At 39.9% G+C, this 19243-nt stretch overlaps 1 protein-coding gene across 8 annotated transcripts in view; it reads left to right on the top strand.

Moving 5' to 3' along the window:
• The window catches only part of FAM184A (family with sequence similarity 184 member A), a 147370-nt gene that overhangs the window by 52474 nt on the left and 75653 nt on the right, over positions 1–19243 (top strand). For 7 of the 8 annotated variants that reach the window (XR_013541277.1, XR_013541280.1, XR_013541281.1 and 4 more), the window contains exon 2: positions 13789–14643. The exons of the other annotated variant lie outside the window; for it this stretch is intronic. Coding sequence is in view for 4 of the 7 variants with exons in the window: in XM_072997377.2 (XP_072853478.1) it covers positions 13789–14643 (855 nt within the window). In the remaining 3 variants the exon portion in view is untranslated. The remainder of the gene's footprint in view (positions 1–13788; positions 14644–19243) is intronic. 8 annotated transcript variants of the gene reach the window in all.

Consider the following 19243-nt stretch of genomic DNA (forward strand, 5'->3'; position numbering starts at 1 on the left):
AAAACGACCGCAGTCCTCACAAAACTTTCTATAAGTACAGGGTACCTTGTTCTCTGCCGCCAGCTTGGTGTGTAATTCTAAGCATTCTCTCGACCTGCATTTCATTTTGCAACACTTACACTTCTTCATGATGTTCACATTAGAAGCGCAATCTTTTCTTAGACAGAGTCTACAGAAAAATATACAGTCATGAATATGAGAGTACAATTTGTGGCAATATTGACAGTAATTACGAGCCCCAAAGAGTCCCTTTATATTAAGAACTCCATAAAAGTGATTATCATGGAGAAGCAACGTATACGTTTGTGTATACTTGTGTCCTTGTGGTTTAAACAAGCCCCAGCCTTTGTCGCCATAGTGTGCAATCTGGATATTGACCTGTAAGTGGTCCTCAAAAAGAGGGATGTCAGACAAAGAAACCTCTTTGTCTACAGGCCAGTGGACTGCCTGATACAATTGCAGAGCTCCATGTGCCAACTCTGCATCTGTTGGGACCTTTTTAGACATTACACGAACTAAGCTTGCTCCAAAGCACAGTTTACTGTTTACATCAGTGAAATCGATTAGATGTTTCCTTTTCTTATTTATAATTGCACTATAGGGGATAGAGCGTAAGGCTCTTGGGCGGCTGCCCCCCCTAGGAGGTCTCACAATGGTTACAACTAATCGTAAAACCCCGTCTAAACAAAGTTCCATATTACTCTGCAAAAGATTTGCTAAGTTGGAGAGAAACTCGTCAGCGTCTAGAGCCCCCTTGACCTTTTTCACTGAAAAGAGAGGCTTCTGCATGTTCCCACCCTCAAATCTCAGCTGCACACAATCGCCAGGCTCCAAACTTTCATTAACAACATTAAGAACATCTTGAACCGCAATATGTAAGGCTGAAACGGCTTGTGCATAGCTTGTCACATGTTCCAGATTTACGAAGCGAAATTCTTGCGCTATATGAATGGTGTGGAATCTTTCGTTTTCCCACCCCCATCTATTTGTGATTTCTGCATACACCGGGGGGTTTTCTGCATCATGTTCAGGTGTCTGCAGCGCAGAGCCTGGAGGGTGTTCTTGAGACTGTGTACAACTAGAAGTCAGAGAGCCCCCTGGTGGATATTCTTGAGACTCTTGGTTGTTAATCCCTACAGCCCCCGAGTTCTCAGGTGTCTGCAGCAAAGAGTCTGGAGGGTGTTCTTGAGACTGTGTACAACTAGAAGGCAGAGAGCCCCCTGGTGGATATTCTTGAGACTCTTGGTTGTTAATACCTACAACCCCAGAGTTCTCAGGTGTCTGCAGCGCAGAGCCTGGAGGGTGTTCTTGAGGCTGTGTACAACTAGAAGGCAGATAGGCCCTTTTCCTACGTGCAAGCATTTTCTTAGCCCCTCGTAACAACTTAACAACTCTATTGTGCCAGTACAGTTTCGCTGTGCTTGGTTTCCTCCCCTTTTTTTTCCCAGGCTGATGGCCAGGGTGACCCCTTCTCATTGTACCCCTTTTGGTTGTCTGTTTTACATCAGGATAGCCTAGGCCTATTTGAATTTGAGAGGACATTGCACAAGAAAAATGATCCATGTTTTTAATAGCATCACAGATGTTCTTCATTTCTGGCATTTCTATCATAAGCTGATCTAGACAATCTTTGGCTGTGTTAATCATATTGAAAATCATTTGAAAATTTTTATACCAACAAACAATTTTTGAGGTGTATACAGCTAAAGCATTTCCATCAATTTCAAACAATCCCTCTTTTTTCCTACCCTGCACCGCTTGAGATTTTGCAGATTTTTTTCCACCATCCCCACCGGTTGCCTTGGCCCCCTTCAAGGCCTGAGGATTCCACGGTTTGCTGCAGCCAGGTCTTTCACCAGTAGCCGGTCCCTTCGTCATCTGCGGTTGTGCTGAGTTTTTGCTCCTATCCCCCCAGGTGGCCTTGGCTCCCTTCAAGGCCGGGGGGGTTGCTGATTTGCTGGTACCCGGCCTTTCGCCATCCTTGAATCTTTTTGGGGGAATTGCCATATTCTGAGCTAGAAAAGAAACAATGGGTCTTGTAAAGGGGGGGGCATTTCAGCTCTCTCTCTCTCTCTCTCTCTCTCTCTCTCACACACACACACACACACACACACACACATTTGTTTTAAAGGGAGGACCCCCCCCCGTTAAAAACGCAGACAGATAAAAAGGTCTTCCATGAAAATGTACAGAACTTACTCTGATCAGCATTTACTCTTTTAAAAGTATAACCACGAAACTGGAACCTGTCCGTCCTTGGAATATTATAGCTGGTTGATGGTACAATAGGATCATTTTGTGCAAAATATTCATCATCCTCATAGCGAAAATATTTCTCTGAAAAAGATATAGTATTTCTAAATCAGTAGGGGTTTTTTAAAAATTAAAAAGTCCCCCTTAAAACTCATATGTTAATGCTCTTACCCAGTGATTCGCTGGATAATGACCCCTTTTCCTGGTGATCCCCAGCTGCAGAGACAGAGGCATTTTAGAACAGTCTTGACCATTGCAAAGAAAAGCATATTTGACACCCCAGGGTTTAGACTGCAACATGAACACTATCGAGTCACAACTTTATACTCTTGTTCGTAATTATCTTGAAATTAGTTTAAAAGAAGCCGAAAATACAAGGGCTAAATCAGAAATGAGCAATCATTTAAAAAATATCGACTCTTTCATTCAAAAACATTTTGAAGGTCCCGTCGAAGATCATTTAAGAAAAATGCAGATTTCCAGCCTGACTGAACTCTGTACCGCGCTTGTTTTAACTACACAATACGTTTTTCAAGAAAGAATTACTTTTGGGAGAATATTTACAACATTAGCCTATGCCTCATGCATGGCAAAAAAGCTTGAAAAAAACACAAGACCTTTGGAACAAAAAGAAATTGATTTTCTCTCAAGACAAATAACGACATGCATAACTGCGCAAGACAGGTCTTTGAGCTTTCTGAATGGTAATCTGGTATGTATTTACACAATATTCTAATGTAATAACATCTTATGTTTTTCTATTCTATAAAATGTTTCATTTCTTTCTCTCTCTCTCTCTTTATTTTTACAGAGAGGTGAAATAATGAATTTTCTAAAACCACGATCAAGAATTGCTATATTTTGGAACTGGCTGCTGGAACTTGTGTTACCTAAAAACTATTTCTCTGGCATGCAGTAAATAAAATATATATTTAGAAACTCTACGCTGTGTCTATACATTTATTTAAAAAGAATATTTACATTTATTTAACAGGTTTTAAAATTAATCTATCTCTTACCCATTTCTGCACGGTTAATCTGATTTTTAATGCGTAAGTCTATGAATGAAAAAAAAACCCGTAAATGAATAACAATTTTTAAAAGGACAGTCCTATTTTTAAAAAAGTGCTAAATCTCATAATATTCAGCTGAATTTGTTACTCAGCTGTGGTATATTGGTCAGCTTCTGTGCAGTTTTCAGGAGGTGTGATAAAAGGGACTTTTATATCTTTTTCAAGGGAAGCAAAAGTTTTTTTCTGATCCTCTCCTTAAGCCTGTTAAAGGAGAAAAACATCTGGCAGGATGTTGATTAGCAAAGCTACACAATTACAGTGAAACAACGTCACCTCATTACCACATCATTTAAACGGATGCACGTCATTTAAAAGGAAATTATTGCCAATACACAATAAGGGGATGTTGATTTGGAAAGATACACAATTATCGTGAAACAACAGCCTCTCTCTCATCAATAACTGTTTGAAAGGAAATGATAAGACAGGCCTTTGGTATCTCAGCTGAACAGAGGCCCCCCCACCTATTTTTCAGATTTCCATTTCAGGGCATTTAAAGTTAGAAAAAATGCTATTTTGATATTAGAATGCTAAGCAAAAAAGGGAAAATGAATAAATGAAAAATGTATGTTCGATTAAAAGCTCTTTATTAAAAACCACATTTTATTACAAGGAAAATGTATAGTATTTGTAGTCTCAATCTGACTTGAAAAATTATTGTGGGAAAAGCATAAATGATTTATTTTTCACCTCACAGCCAAACAGAGCTGAATCTGTGTAATATATTACATTTAAGGAGATGAATTTCTGTAGACTTAAAGTTAAACCAGCTTTTAATTCAAACATTTATTCTCTGTGAACCTTTTGTGCCCCATCCTGAAGGTGTGTGTGTGTGTGGGGGGGTGGTAGTTTAAGGAAACAGCACCATTTAAAGTTAGAAAAAATGCTATTTTGATATTAGAATGCTAAGCAAAAAAGGGAAAATGAATAAATGTACAATGTATGTTCGATTAAAAGCTCTTTATTAAAAACCACATTTTATTACAAGGAAAATGTATAGTATTTGTAGTCTCAATCTGACTTGAAAAATTATTGTGGGAAAAGCATAAATGATTTATTTTTCACCTCACAGCCAAACAGAGCTGAATCTGTGTAATATATTACATTTAAGGAGATGAATTTCTGTAGACTTAAAGTTAAACCAGCTTTTAATTCAAACATTTATTCTCTGTGAACCTTTTGTGCCCCATCCTGAAGGTGTGTGTGTGTGGGGGGGGTAGTTTAAGGAAACAGCACCATTTAAAGTTAGAAAAAATGCTATTTTGATATTAGAATGCTAAGCAAAAAAGGGAAAATGAATAAATGTACAATGTATGTTCGATTAAAAGCTCTTTATTAAAAACCACATTTTATTACAAGGAAAATGTATAGTATTTGTAGTCTCAATCTGACTTGAAAAATTATTGTGGGAAAAGCATAAATGATTTATTTTTCACCTCACAGCCAAACAGAGCTGAATCTGTGTAATATATTACATTTAAGGAGATGAATTTCTGTAGACTTAAAGTTAAACCAGCTTTTAATTCAAACATTTATTCTCTGTGAACCTTTTGTGACCCATCCTGAAGGTGTGTGTGTGTGGGGGGGGGGTAGTTTCAGTCAAACAGCTGGCAGGATGCTGATTTGCAAAGCTACACAATTACTGTGAAACAACATCACCTCATTACCACATCATTTAAACGGATGCACGTCATTTAAAAGGAAATTATTGCCAATACACAATAAGGGGATGTTGATTTGGAAGGATACACAATTATCGTGAAACAACAGCCTCTCTCTCATCAATAACTGTTTGAAAGGAAATGATAAGACAGGCCTTTGGTATCTCAGCTGAACAGAGGCCCCCCACCTATTTTTCAGATTTCCATTTCAGGGCATTTAAAGTTAGAAAAAATGCTATTTTGATATTAGAATGCTAAGCAAAAAAGGGAAAATGAATAAATGAACAATGTATGTTCGATTAAAAGCTCTTTATTAAAAACCACATTTTATTACAAGGAAAATGTATAGTATTTTGTTTTTTGTTTTTTATTCATTCATGCATGCTTGGACAGCAATAATAATGATCATCGTGTAGCTGTAGTGTTAATTTAGCAATGGCTAGATATTTTTCATCTGTTGACCTCAAAAGTCTTTTTAGCAATTTATAGGAATCCCCTGAAACTGACATACATTTAATAATCTTATGTATATAATGTACATTTCGATTTGTCATACAGAGCATCTTATTTCTGAATGCTGCAAGCGTTATAATGAGGATAACTTTTTTATAGCAGAGTTTTTCACATATCTCGTTCAACATCTTGGAATAGTCAGCTTCGTTCCAACCTATGCACGGGTGCGCTTGTTGTGCACAAAGGTCTTCCTGGCATCCATAGCACCTTTGAATCAGATGTTCAGACAAAGCGTCTTTTAGCATTGCGAAGAGACAGGCCCTTGTAAGGGCCTGCATGTCCTTGTGTTTTTTCAGAGAATCACCTCCGGCTTGCAAGTGCTGCATCTCCTAAAAATCAAAGAAGGGTTTTAGTACACAGAATAAGCATCTATAGCACACCTAATAACCATCTATAGCACTCCTCTACCACCACCTTTTCCCAAAGGTTACCTACCTGCGTTTCAGAAGCTTTCTCATTATAACATGATGATTCCCCAGGATGACACGGTCTGACAGGGTCTTCAAGACGTTTTAATGCTACTGGAGGCCCATTTTCACTGTCAGAATCTGTGCTCATGTAGCGCTTTCTGGGTTTGGCAGCGTCCATGGATGCAGCGGCCTTTTGCTCCTCTACCTTTTGGCATGCCTCGGGAGCTTTGTTCTCCTTGTCAGCCATGTCTTTAAAGCCACAAGACCTTTGCAAAGAGCCGCAAGAGCGCGCAGAAGGGTCCCGAACCACGTTTATAGCTTCTCTGCAAATCCCCGGGACTTTCCCACCCTTGCAGGGCCTAGGGCATGCTGAGGCATGCCCTAGGGCCAACCTTTCTAGCCAAACCCCCTCCACCCGCTCCCCATTGGTCCACAGGGGCCGTGGGGGGGGCACAACCCCTCGGGGACCAATCCTCAGGCTACCCTAGGGTCACGGGGGACCCCAGACTCTAGGAAAAGACACCTATAGGCCCACGGTGATCCCCACAACCCCTGACGTCATGCAGGGCCTAAAGGCATGCTGGGGCATGCCCTAGGGCCGCCCTTTCTAGCCAAGCCCCTCCAACCGCTCCCCATTGGTCCATAGGGCCGTGGGGGTGGCACAACCCCTCGGGGACCAATCCTCAGGCCACCCTAGGGTCACGGGGGACCCCAGACTCTAGGAATACACTCCTATAGGCCCACGGTGACCCCCACAACCCCCGACGTCACCGCTCGACCAGCCCCTTCCGCCGGAAGGGGCCTGGGTCGAGCCTAGACGCCGGAAGTCCCTCCCCTTCCGCTGCTGGGGGTCCAAAAGGGGGCGTGGCACCTGTCAAATTTGAGTTTGAATAAAGCTACCATTACCCTACTACTCTCATGTTTTCTTCTTTTTTCATGTCAGAAGCAGCACAGTGCATTTAGTGGAATGAAATATAAAACCTGTGAGGGATAACCTAACACATATAGAACAGAAATTGTAAAGCTTATTTATTTATTTATTTGATTTATATCCCACCCATCTGGTATATTCTACCACTCTGGGCATAAGTGTATCAGATAATTTTCACCCAACATCAAGAGTATTTGGGGTCAGCTAGTACTGAATCCTAAGTACTACCTATAGAGTGATTGTGGAGTACACTGACAGAGGTATGGTGTTGCCTGTTCTTTTCTGCACTCTCAGAGCACTGGGCCAGTGCAAAAACTCCATTTTCTTAGCTTCCCGTTCGTTCTGCCAAATTTAGTCCATAGTGTGTTAGGGACCTCCAACAACACAGTTCTCTGAGGCTAGACTTTCCTATGATTCTATACATTTTATGAAGCTGATTGTACTTTTTTTTTCCATTTATAATCCCAGAACTCTTTACAGTTTATTCAAGATTCACAGATTTTCTAAAAGGTCCTTGATTTCAATCTTAGAGGTGCGGGATGATAGCCAAAGAGTGGACACATTTGATGTTGATGCTTTGTGTCTTTCACTACTAGCTGCTGCCTCTCTCCATATGTCACTGGGTCCAATGCATGCTAGATAATGGATTTTATCAAGAGGGGCTGGCTTCAGGCATCCAGTAAAGATCCTGCAGCTTCTATTGAGTACTGCATCTATCTATTTTGCATGGACTGAACTGCACCACAATGGACTGCACCTTTGTCTCTGGAGTAGCATAGAGCCAATGTGATAGTTCTTAATGACTATGGTTCTGTGCCCAGACTAGTTCCCAATAGCTTTTGAAGAATATTGTTCCTTTTAGAGACCTTTTGTTTTGTATTTTAGCAATGTTTCTTATAGATTAGTATATAATCCAAAGTAACAACTACTGTATATATTTGGGAACAGAACAATGATCTAGTTGGACACTTTTCCTGGTGACCTGAGGTTCCTAAGATGCCAGCTTGTTTTTCAGATGAGGCAGGCATTTTAGTCTTGTTTGTTTGTTTGTTTGTATTTAAGTTTGTTAAGGGTTGTATTTAAGTTTGTTTCTATCATAATATAATATTAGACCTGTAGAGCTGGAAGGGACCCTGTGGATCATTGAGCCTAACCCCTGTTAAGGAGGCACAGGAGGAATTGAATTCCCAACCTTTGGCTACGTAGCCAGATACCTAAACCACTGATCTATCCAGCATGCATCAGATTCTTCTAATGTGTCTGTTAAGAGACTTTCTGCCATTCTGAAAACTGTCAGACTGAACAGCAAGTATGAGATCATCAGCATAAATAGAACTTCTGGTGCCTTGGGGAAGTGGTTGATCATTGATATAGATGGTAAACAAAATAAGAACCAGTACGTTGCCCTGGGGTAGGCCATTCTTTTGATTCCTCCATCTAGTGCATTGTCCTTGAAAATTAATGAAAAAGCTATAATTTTGTAAACAGGTTGCTATTATCTTAGCTAACTTTTAACCCTTGGTGAGATTATAACCTTTTGCAGTAACCCTTAGTGAGATTATAACCTTTTGCAGTAATGCTTGATGAACAATATTATAAGTGGCCAAGAAGTGAACAAAAACTATCCCATGAACTTCCTAGTTTCAAAGCCATCTGTCATTCATTCGTTTAGTCGTTTAGTTATGTCCGACTCTTCGTGAACCCATGGACCAGAGCATGCCAGGCCCTCCTATCTTCCACTGTCCAGCCATCTCATCCTCTGTCGTCCCCTTCTCCTCTTGCCGTCACACTTTCCTAACATCAAGGTCTTTTCCAAGGAGTCTTCTCTTCTCATGAGATGGCCAAAGTACTGGAGCCTCAGCTTCAGGATCTGTCATTCCAGTGAGCACTCAGGGTTGATTTCCTTTAGAATTGATAGGTTTGTTCTCCTTGCAGTCCAGGGGACTCTCAAGAGCCTCCTCCAGCACCACAATTCAAAGGCATCCATTCTTCGGCAGTCAGCTTTCTTTATGGTCCAGCTCTCACTTCCATACATCACAACAGGAAAAACCATAGCTTTGACTATTCGGACTTTTGTCGGCAAGGTGGTGTCTCTGCTTTTTAAGATGCTGTTGAGGTTTGTCATCGCTTTCCTCCCAAGAAGCAGGCGTCTTTTAATTTCGGGGCTGCTGTCTCCATCTTCAGTGATCATGGAGCCCAAGAAAGTAAACTCTGTCACTGCCTCCATATCTTCCCCTTCAATTTCCCAGGAGGTGAGGGGACCAGTGGCCGTGATCTTAGTTTTTTTGATGTTGAGTTTCAGGCCATTTTTTGCACTCTCCTCTTTCACCCTCATTACAAGGTTCTTTAATTCCTCCTCACTTTCTGCCATTAGAGTGGTATCATCTGCATATCGGAGGTTGTTGATTTTTCTTCCAGCAATCTTAATTCCGTTTTGGGATTCCTCCAGTCCAGCCTTCCGCATGATGTATTCTGCATATAAGTTAAATAAGCAGGGGGACAATATACAGCCTTGTTGTACTGCTATCCCAATTGTGAATCAATCAGTGTTTCCGAATCCAGTTCTAACTGTTGCTTCCTGTCCCACATATAGGTTTCTCAGGAGATAGACAAGGTGGTCAGGCACTCCCATTTCTTTAAGGACTTGCCATAGTTTGCTGTGGTCCACACAGTCAAAGGCTTTTGCATAGTCAATGAAGCAGAAGTAGATGTTTTTCTGGAACTCTCTGGCTTTGTCTATAATCCAGTGCATGTTTGCAATTTGGTCTCTAGTTCCTCTGCCCCTTGGGAATCCAGCTTGTACTTCTGGGAGTTCTCGGTCCACATACTGCTGAAGCCTACCTTGTAGGATTTTGAGCATAATCTTGCTAGCGTGTGAAATGAGTGCAATTGTACGGTAGTTGGAGCATTCTTTGGCACTGCCCTTCTTTGGGATTGGGATGTAGACTGATCTTTTCCAGTCCTCTGGCCACTGTTGAGTTTTCCAAACTTGCTGGCATATTGAATGTAGCACCTTAACAGCATCATCTTTTAAGATTTTAAATAGTTCAACTGGAATGTCATCACCCCCACTGGCCTTGTTGTTCACCAGGCTTTCTAAGGCCCACTTGTCTTCACTCTCCAGGATTTCTGGCTCAAGGTCAGCAACTATATTGTCTGGGTTGTCTGGGATATCCAAGTCTTTCTGATATAATTCCTCTGTGTATTCTTGCCACCTCTTCTTAATGTCTTCTGCTTCTGTTAGGTCCCTCCCATTTTTGTCCTTTATCATGTTCATCTATATGTTGCTGTAAATGTAGGATCTGTGCTGTACAATTCTTCCCAGGTTTAAAGTCAGCCAGTTGTGAGAGAAGAGTGCTTCCACTACAGAGCATCTGGATTAAAACAAACCTGAGGCAAACTTAAAAAGTACATGGTAGTTGGAGTCTCCTGTATCACTAGCTTGATCAAGAAGATGCAGATGAAACCTTTGAAAAACAAATTGCAAGTATTTCAGAGAGGCACAATTTGTAGTAAGAGGAGATTTCTGTTAACCTGATCTCTGTTGGGAGGCAAATTTTTACAGATGTGACCTTTCCAAGAAATTCATAGGTTATGTAGCTGATAATTTTCTCCTACAAAACATGGAGGAAGAAACTAAAGATTAAATATCATTGACTTGATTTGAACGAACAAGAATGACTTCAGTAGATAAAGCACCAGTAAGGGAACAGTGAGGGAAAATGAACATGTTATATTCAAGTTCTTGATATCAGAGGAAACAAAAGCTGAGTATGGCCACACATGTATACTAGATTTAGTGATTAGTGGGAGAGTCTCTGCCTATTTTAATATATCTTCTCCATTTTTATCATCAAGTGCATATTCCAAGACACTACTGTGATTCCAATTATAATCTCCAGTTATAAAGCTTTTTTTTTCCTTATGAAAACTATCAAGGATTTTAAAGGAGAAGATTACATTGCCCTGTTTCCCCCAAAATAAGACCAAACCTGAAAATAAGCCCTAGTATGATATTTCAGGATGCTCGTAATATAAGCCCTACACCCAAAATAAGCCCCAGTTAAGTGAAACCGTGCCCTCCACCATTGTACAGCAGCCAGAAGAATATGACATGACTGTATTTGAATAAATAATGTTGTACATGAAAAAATAAAACATCCCCTGAAAATAAGCCCTAACACATTTTTGAGCACAAATTAATATAAGACCCTCTCTTATTTTCAGGGAAACACGGTAGATGTTTTATAAACTAAGGATATCAAACAATCACTCTGCTCCACTATTATTATCTCTATATCATCTTGTTCTGGGACAATAGTACAGTGGGGTCTTGACTTAAGAACGACTTGAGTTAAGAACATTTTGACTTAAGAACCACTCTCATAGGAAAATATTGACTTGACTTGCATACTTAGATTTGAGTTAAGAACTGAAAAAAGCCCATGTGGGAGGCAGGGAAAGTGCAAAATTTGAACTTTCAGTTAACTGTTGGCCAGTGAAAAGGGTGCCTGTCTGCTTCCTCACTCCTCCCAGCGTTTAGAGAGTGGATTGGGAGTCTTCAGACTGCCTGGTACGGTACTGCCTGGACTGTATTTTCCCTGCCTTCCCTGAACCTTTCTTGAGCTAAGAAAAAAAGAAACAAAATATCCCCCACTAGTGGTCGAAGGCAGAATAGCAGCTTCCCATTAATTTCTATGGACGGAAAAGAGCAGATACGGATCAAATGGTTTTCAATGCATTCCTATGGGAAATGCAGATTTGACCTGAGAACTTCTTGACTTGAGAACCGCCTTCCAATACGGATTAAGTTCTCAAGTCAAGACCCCACTGTAGACATTATTTGGAGGTCAGGTTTGACTGATACAGTACTCTATATAAGATCTCTCGGCTGCAAGTCATGCTGGATGTTCTGAGGCTTTGCTTATTGTCTTCTCTATGTGTTTCTTGAATACAAAGTATATTATAATCACCTGTCCCTATTGATTGAAATGATTGTTAATTTTGGCCCTCAGGGCCCTTTTTGTTGTTGATGGCCACTTGTGGGCTATTGTCCAAATCATAGTCACTTATCCATTGGCACAGTACAATGAAAGTCACCTTATGTTGGTGCTTCTGAAGTGGACAGATTAGCCAGCATTGTCATTGTCCAGAGGACACATTAATGTATTCATATTCTTTGGGGAGGCTCCTTCCAATGTCCTTTTACCAACTAACCCGCATTCATTTCCTTTTTGCCTGTGACTGCAAGCCTAAATGTTAAATGGATGCCCTTGGTCTGCATACAGAACTATTTTTACAGTCTGTGTTACATTTGATGTGCATGTTATTCATCACTGAGCAGCAAGAGAAGAGAAACCAGACAAATGGGTAAGAAATAAACAGAGCACCTATTATTGCTTTAAAAAAGTAACTCTTTCCATTTCTCACACTTTGAGTCCATGAGAGATCATTACAGTTACTGTCACCCTATCTGCAAAAGTAACACACTGCTGTTCCACGTTACTGGGACAGACATTGGAAATATATGAATATGTTTAGTTTCCCTGGTTAGTTTTATTTAAACTGTTTCAAATATTGGGGGATATATTATTCGTTTATGACCATACTATACTACTACTAAAACTATTGCTCTTCTAGTTTCCAGAGACCAAGTGAAGCTGTAAACAAAGCATCTGCCTAGAAGTAGACAAACACATAGAGTGAACACGTCTTTTAAAATACTGTGTGTATGTTGTTTTAGAGTAAGCATTCTTGTTCCTGTTCCTTAAGCATGCATTGTTTTCTTTTTTAAAGAAAACAAAATAACATAATTGAAAAAAAAATCTTCATGTCTTTGGAGACATGCATGAAATTATGCTCCTGATTAATTTTTTTTTACAGTTACATCTAATATTTACAGTTCTTTTCTATGTTATTTCTAAAAGAGAAGAATGGCCTGATAAATTGTTAGCATAAAATCCAAGGGGGTAAAATGTTCTGAACTTTGCAATTCAAAATACATTGTAACATACATGTACTGTGAAATGCAATCCTTTTTCTCTTGTCTTCTTCCTGTCTTGAGCTCAGACTGAATATTAATGCATTATAAATAATTAGACTGTAATTACATAAATAGTTGTACTAAAGCAAACTAGGCATGTCACTAATCACATCACTTGAGATCACACATGTTTTTTATGTAGGCTTTGGGGTTACTTTTCCTCAGGACTGTAGAAAGCAAGACAATCTAAGCCCTTCCTTTCTGATTGTAGTCCTGAAATCTTCCAGCATTCACAAGCTATTAGCCACAGGAGAAGGCCTTCATTGCTCCTGTTCCCCATATCCTGTTATCTCTTTAACTGTGGTTGCAAATTACATGTTTAGTGTCATGTATAGAGTGGCCCAAAGCTGTTTTTAAGTCTGCTCACTGGATTATTACATCAGGCTTTTCCCCCCTATAGTCTCTGGGATCTCTTAATTTTGTATATAAGTTTCAAATGTATGAAACTAGGGAGCCATGGTTCACCATACAATTAAGCCATAGTCAACATGTTTAGGCTAATCAAAATTGTTAGGTTTAAGCATGCTTAAGTCAATGTTGAACTATACCTATGCTGTCCTATCATTCAACACATAATTAACCTATGTTGACTGGAATCCTGTTGTGTATTTATGCTAGTATAGCTCTATCAGTATGCTTCTAGGACTGCTGCTTTCCCTCAAGGTATCTTTATAAGAAAACTGTGATCAAGACATCTTCCTGTTGGTATCTGAATACACTCATTCTTCCCTTAATGTATTCTATGTATCATTTGCTTTAGAAACATGATTTTTAACTGTGTGTGGTGTTCTAATCTGTGCCACAAAATGTCCCATTTCAGATTACCTTGAAATTGTGAAAAAGGGAGTTATATTTTGTATGTTGACTGTTCTACTAATTCCATTGAATTCCATTGTATGTGCAGGTAATATATGCGTTGAACACAAAGAATGATGAACACGAAGCTGCTATTCAAGCTCTCAAGGATGCTCATGAAGAGGAAATTCAACAGATTCTTGCCGAAACAAGAGAAAAGATTCTGCAGTATAAGAGTAAAGTTTCTGAAGAAATGGATTTGAAAAGGAAGATCCAGGTTTTAGAAGAATCTTTGGAAGATCATAAAAAGATGAAGCATCAAGCATTAACAGAGTTTGAAGCTTATAAGGACAGAGTTGAGGATATGCAACTTTGTGCAGAAGCTCAGCATGTCCAACGTGTAGTAACTATGTCACGAGAAGTAGAAGAAATTAGAAAAAAATTTGAGGAGAGATTACGGAATTTTATTCAACTACAGGTACAGTTTGAGAAAGATAAGCGTTCAGCTCTTGAAGAACTGAGAGCTGCACACAGACTTGAGGTGCAAGAACTTATGAAGACCCATCAGAATCAGAATGCTACTTTAAGCAAAGGACAGGAAAAGTTAGAAGAATTGCATAGACGGGATGTGGAAGAATTGAATGCCAAAGTTGAAGAGCTAAGGATAGAAAGAAAAAAGCTAATTGAGGAGTATGAAGGTAAACTCAGCAAAGCTCAATCTTTCTATGAGCATGAACTTGACACTATGAAACGTTCTCAGCTGTTTACAGCTGAAAGTCTGAAAGCTTGCAAAGAAAAAGAAGTAGAGCTAAGAAAAGAATTTCAAAGCCAAGAATCTATTTTACGGAAAAATTTGGGGAAACTTAAGACTGAATTGCAGATGGTACAAGATGAAGCAGTTGGTTTACGAGAAAAATGTCAGAAGCTTCAAGTAGCATTAAATACAGCGGAAAACAATGTGCAGGTGAGATAACCATTGCCATGCTATTTGTTTAGAAAAAAATAATATAGCACGAAAGACATAACAATTAGACATTTGTGTCTAGCTTGCTTATGAAATTTCAAGTATTTATCACAATGATTTCAACAGAGATTTTCCCAACTTTCCTATGTTCTTGGCAAGCTGCTCTTTGAATATTGAATCTGAAAGTTATCTAAATATTAAGCATTAATCACATGTAATGTGTTTCCATGTAAGAAAATGAATAAAAATACTTGTATCATTAAGTATGTGAAACAAAATTACATGCAGGAAAGTAACAGTATATGCCATTCAGCCCACATTTTTTATATTTCAGCCTGGTCAAAAATGCTTCCTGTGTGTCATGTGAGGTTGAAGTGAGTATCAGTGTTTCATTTCAGGCAAACAGGAATGTTGCAGCTTACTATGAATGATGAAATATATCAAATTCTAGTTGCTTTTGTCCCTGTTATAAACTGTATGTCCAATATTAGAGGTGTTAGCCAAGAACTACAGTGTGCACAAAAACAGTTGAAATTAGTGACAAACATATGAAATGAAGTAGTACCAGGATTTTATCCAAAAACTTGCAAATAATTTTGAATAATTTATTAAGCAGTGTCATCCATCTTCTTTAGCTTGATTAACCAAAAACTAACCAGACAAAACTCCTTATCAAGGAAATTAGGAGTCCCAAAAAGTTCAGACCTCCTTCAGTTTCTCTCATTGTGAAAGAAGAGTATGGCTACAAGAAACTTTGCAGGATCATGTGGCATGCTTTTGGCCTGTTCACCGCTTATTTTCAACCCAGTTTTTCAGTAACTATTGTCATTCAGGCCAACAGGAGTATGTATGGAATGCAGTAAAACATTGCTTTCATAACACAAAATAAAGACGTTGTGAGGGTTAAATTTTTGGCTCCATGTTTTGTTCAAGGAAATCAGTAGATTTTTGCTGCTTCAAAACATGTGAAAGATGTATTGGTGCATTTAACAATAAACAAGTGTCTGGAGCATGATTATGAGTCTTTTCTCCTTCTGCCAATGGGTCCGGAAGGGGTTTCCATTTACAGTGGGGTCTCGACTTACGAACTACCCTACTTGCGAACAATTCAACTTACGAACCCGCCCTATAGGGGAAATAAGGACGCGACATACGAACTTCCCTCGAGTTACGTACTGGGAAAAAAGTGCCCCCTCCCTCCCCTTAGAGGCTTCTGGAGGGGAAAAGGGGTCAGAAACTTAACAATAATTAAAGGAAAGTCACTTACCAGGCCTTGGTAGCCCCCAAACAGCAGGAAAAAGAGCAGGAAACAGCTAAAAGCTGACACCCAGAAGGGAGCCTGGCAGCCATTTTGTGATTTCCCCCCCCCCCCGCTCCTGCACCCTCCTCTCCCCACCTATCAGCTGATGGGCTGGCTCTGAAGAGGCTTGGGGAGGCTTGCTCAGCACCTAAAAAGCCTGCCTGTGTGTCTTTGTGCTGAAAAAATCAGCACAACATGCTTTAAAACATGATTTAAAATTGGCTTCGTTGAAAAAAAAAGATTTCTAAAGTGCTTTGCAAACTGTTCCCTGCCTTCCTCCTCGTTTCCTGAACCTAAGGGAAAAAAAGAAAAAATATCCCCCTCTAGTGGCAGAAGGCAGAATAGCAGCTTCCCATTAGTTTCTATGGATGGAAAAGAGCAGATACAGATTAAATGGTTTTCATGCATTCCTATGGGAAATGCAGATTCGACCTAAGAACTTTTCGACCTAAGAACCACCTTCCAATACAGATTAAGTTTGTAAGTCGATATCCCACTGTATCAAACAGGAACGGGTTTCTATAACTATTGTTCCATGGTCCCAGTAGATCAGTGGGGACCCAGTCTTTTACGGTCTGCCTCGTTGGGCCTTCCAGCAGGGGCATGGTCTCCTCGTCCAGATCGTCATCCCACAGGATCTGTCCATCAGGGTCTCTGCTATTCTGAGGATCCTCCCTGTAACTCCTTCTCTTCATTTCCCTTACTCTTCATTCCAGTCTTTCTCTCCTTTCTCTCTCAACTCATTCCTTTTCCTCTCTCAATCTCCTCCTCCACTCTCTCGCCTTGGCTTCGCCCCAATAAGAAGGTCTAGGTTGAATCTCCACTCTTCTATAATCTGCCTCCTCTTTGGGCACTCTTAATCTCTCCCATAATCTAGTCTATGGATCCTGCATCCACACCCATTCCCAACCAGTTGGTAACTGTTCTTCTTTCCTCTCTACCTCTCCTGTCCCTGCTTCAAACTTCACCCTCTTTTTCCTCTCTCTTCCTGCCTTTTCTCCCTGAACCTCTCCCATCATCACTTTCTGTATGTCTTCTGTGAGATCCTCTATCTCTGTCTCCTGCTGAGGTTTCACTGTAGGTTTTTGTGTGGGTTTGGGGTCCACTTCTTTAGTTTTGTTGTTGAGGAGGGACGGCTCTCCAGTGAGTGGGGTATCCCTCTCGCCCTCTATCTCACAGACATATCTTGGGAAACTCTCTTAGCACTGCTAGTAGGGAGCTATAGTGGTTGTTGCCAGCTCAACACCAATTCTTTTGTGTGGGATATTTTGCCTGCTTCAGTTTTGGATCACATTTTTCTAGAGGCTATACTATCTGGGCTACAGACAGTCTGAAACCCACCATTTCTGAGTGGGTCTCTGTAGCTCTCACCCCATTTCCCCCTGCCTGCTATGTTCTACCAGCAAATGACAACTACTCCCAAACCCCTTAACTAAGTTTGGGGTTGCTTTTTAACTTTAATAAGGACTCCTTCCCCTAGAGTTTCCCTTTTATCAAAATCAGTCAAACAGCTAGTGTTCCCTTTCAACTCCTGCTTAAACAAAGCCACAAATAAGGGCTGAATTTACACAGCCCTTTCCTAAAGTGTAAGAACATTTTTGATTAAACACACAATCTATTGGTTCTTGTTGGTTTTTCGGGCTCTTTGGCCATGTTACTTTGATGACACAACTTTGACTATGTGTCCTGTTGTTGACCAGCAGTTTGTGTGGAATAACAATTTATGAGTGCTGGGTCTTTTAAGAATAAGAAGCTTTGTAAATCAAGATTTGTAAACCAAAAAAGAAGTATTATTTTAAAAAGGGAAGAAGGCTCAATATTACAAATGAAGTTCTTACCGCAGAATTAAAATCTCATTTGTTTTATTTCCTTCTAATAGTTTGAATAAAATCTTTATTTATTTATTGATGGATAGATGCTTTATTTACACAAGTTCCAGTGAAAACAAAATATTTTTCAGAGCTTCACAAAAAAAGGACACATCTCAGTATGGCTCATAATTAAACACCTCACAGCTCTCACTCTTAGATCCAGATTTTACTCTAATCCATTAGAAAACTCTCTCTCATCACACTGACTGCTTCTTACAAAGCCAGCCAAACTGCTCAACATGAACTGAACTGCCCTGACCTTACAAACACACACACACTATATATACTAGTACCTCTACAGCCTGGCAGCGCACCATTCAGTCAGAACACATTTCCATCCACACATATTCCATTTGTCCCTCAAATGGTTTTAACAGACTTGCTTGACACCAGTTCAGCCTAAAATTGCCAATTAAAACTCAGTCACTCACCATGTATAAAACACACACACACACAAACACACACACACACACATACACACACACACAAGATATGTATAATGTGGAAGCACCACAGCCTCACCTGCAGTCCTTCCTATATTAAATATAGAAATGCAGCACAGATCTTCATCATTCTATTTGATAATGTGCTAAGTAGTTTTGCCTGTGGAATATTGAATATTTGTTACAGCGCTAGCTGTAGTGTTATGTTAGCTTCCTCATCCCTGCAGTACATCAAGAAGCAACAAATTCCGGTTGTATTCAAAGCTACAACAAAATTTGATTTTGCAGGTGACACTGCCATAGCTTTTTTAACAATGAAAGCCGAAGGCAACTGTTTTGCACAGTTTAAAAATAATGGCTCATATCCAGAAAACCTAGGTTTGTAGAAGAAAATCGGCCTATAGTCCTATTGAGGTATGGTTGAAAGAAAGTTCATGCCAGAGTAATAGTACAAGATTGTGCTGCTTGCACAGGCATTGCCACTGTGCAAGAAGTGATGCCTGTGAAGAAGACCCACCCTCTGCATGTACTATGGTAATGATTATGCAAGCAGTAAAATTCCACCTTGCTATACTGGCAGTACTTTAAATATAGTGGAAGATCTATAAAATAAGACCTTAATCTCCCATTTTTGTTCTTTTTCATGTTCATGTTTGACAGAATCCATGTCACGTCCATATCAATCATATCATGTCATATGCCATTCCAGAAAGTTCCCTAATCCAAAAAAGTGGCCTTTAGGGGCAGTATGGGTGGCTACAATGGAAAAGAGGAGGGAGGAAAGCCCTCTTGGTTTTCTGAATCCAAACCAGTATCAATATTTTTTTTCTGGATAATTTTTTTCACAAACCTAATGGGTCATTAATAGATATAGGTCCACCACAGGAGGCCATAACGAGGGTCCAGTCCCATGGGGTTAGATGGTCCACTCACTGATCTGCCATGGGCGTGGGCACCGCGGAGCCTTCCAATGGTTCCAGAGATTG

Source organism: Pogona vitticeps, chromosome 1, assembly GCF_051106095.1.
Source record: "Pogona vitticeps strain Pit_001003342236 chromosome 1, PviZW2.1, whole genome shotgun sequence".
Lineage (NCBI taxonomy): Eukaryota > Metazoa > Chordata > Lepidosauria > Squamata > Agamidae > Pogona > Pogona vitticeps.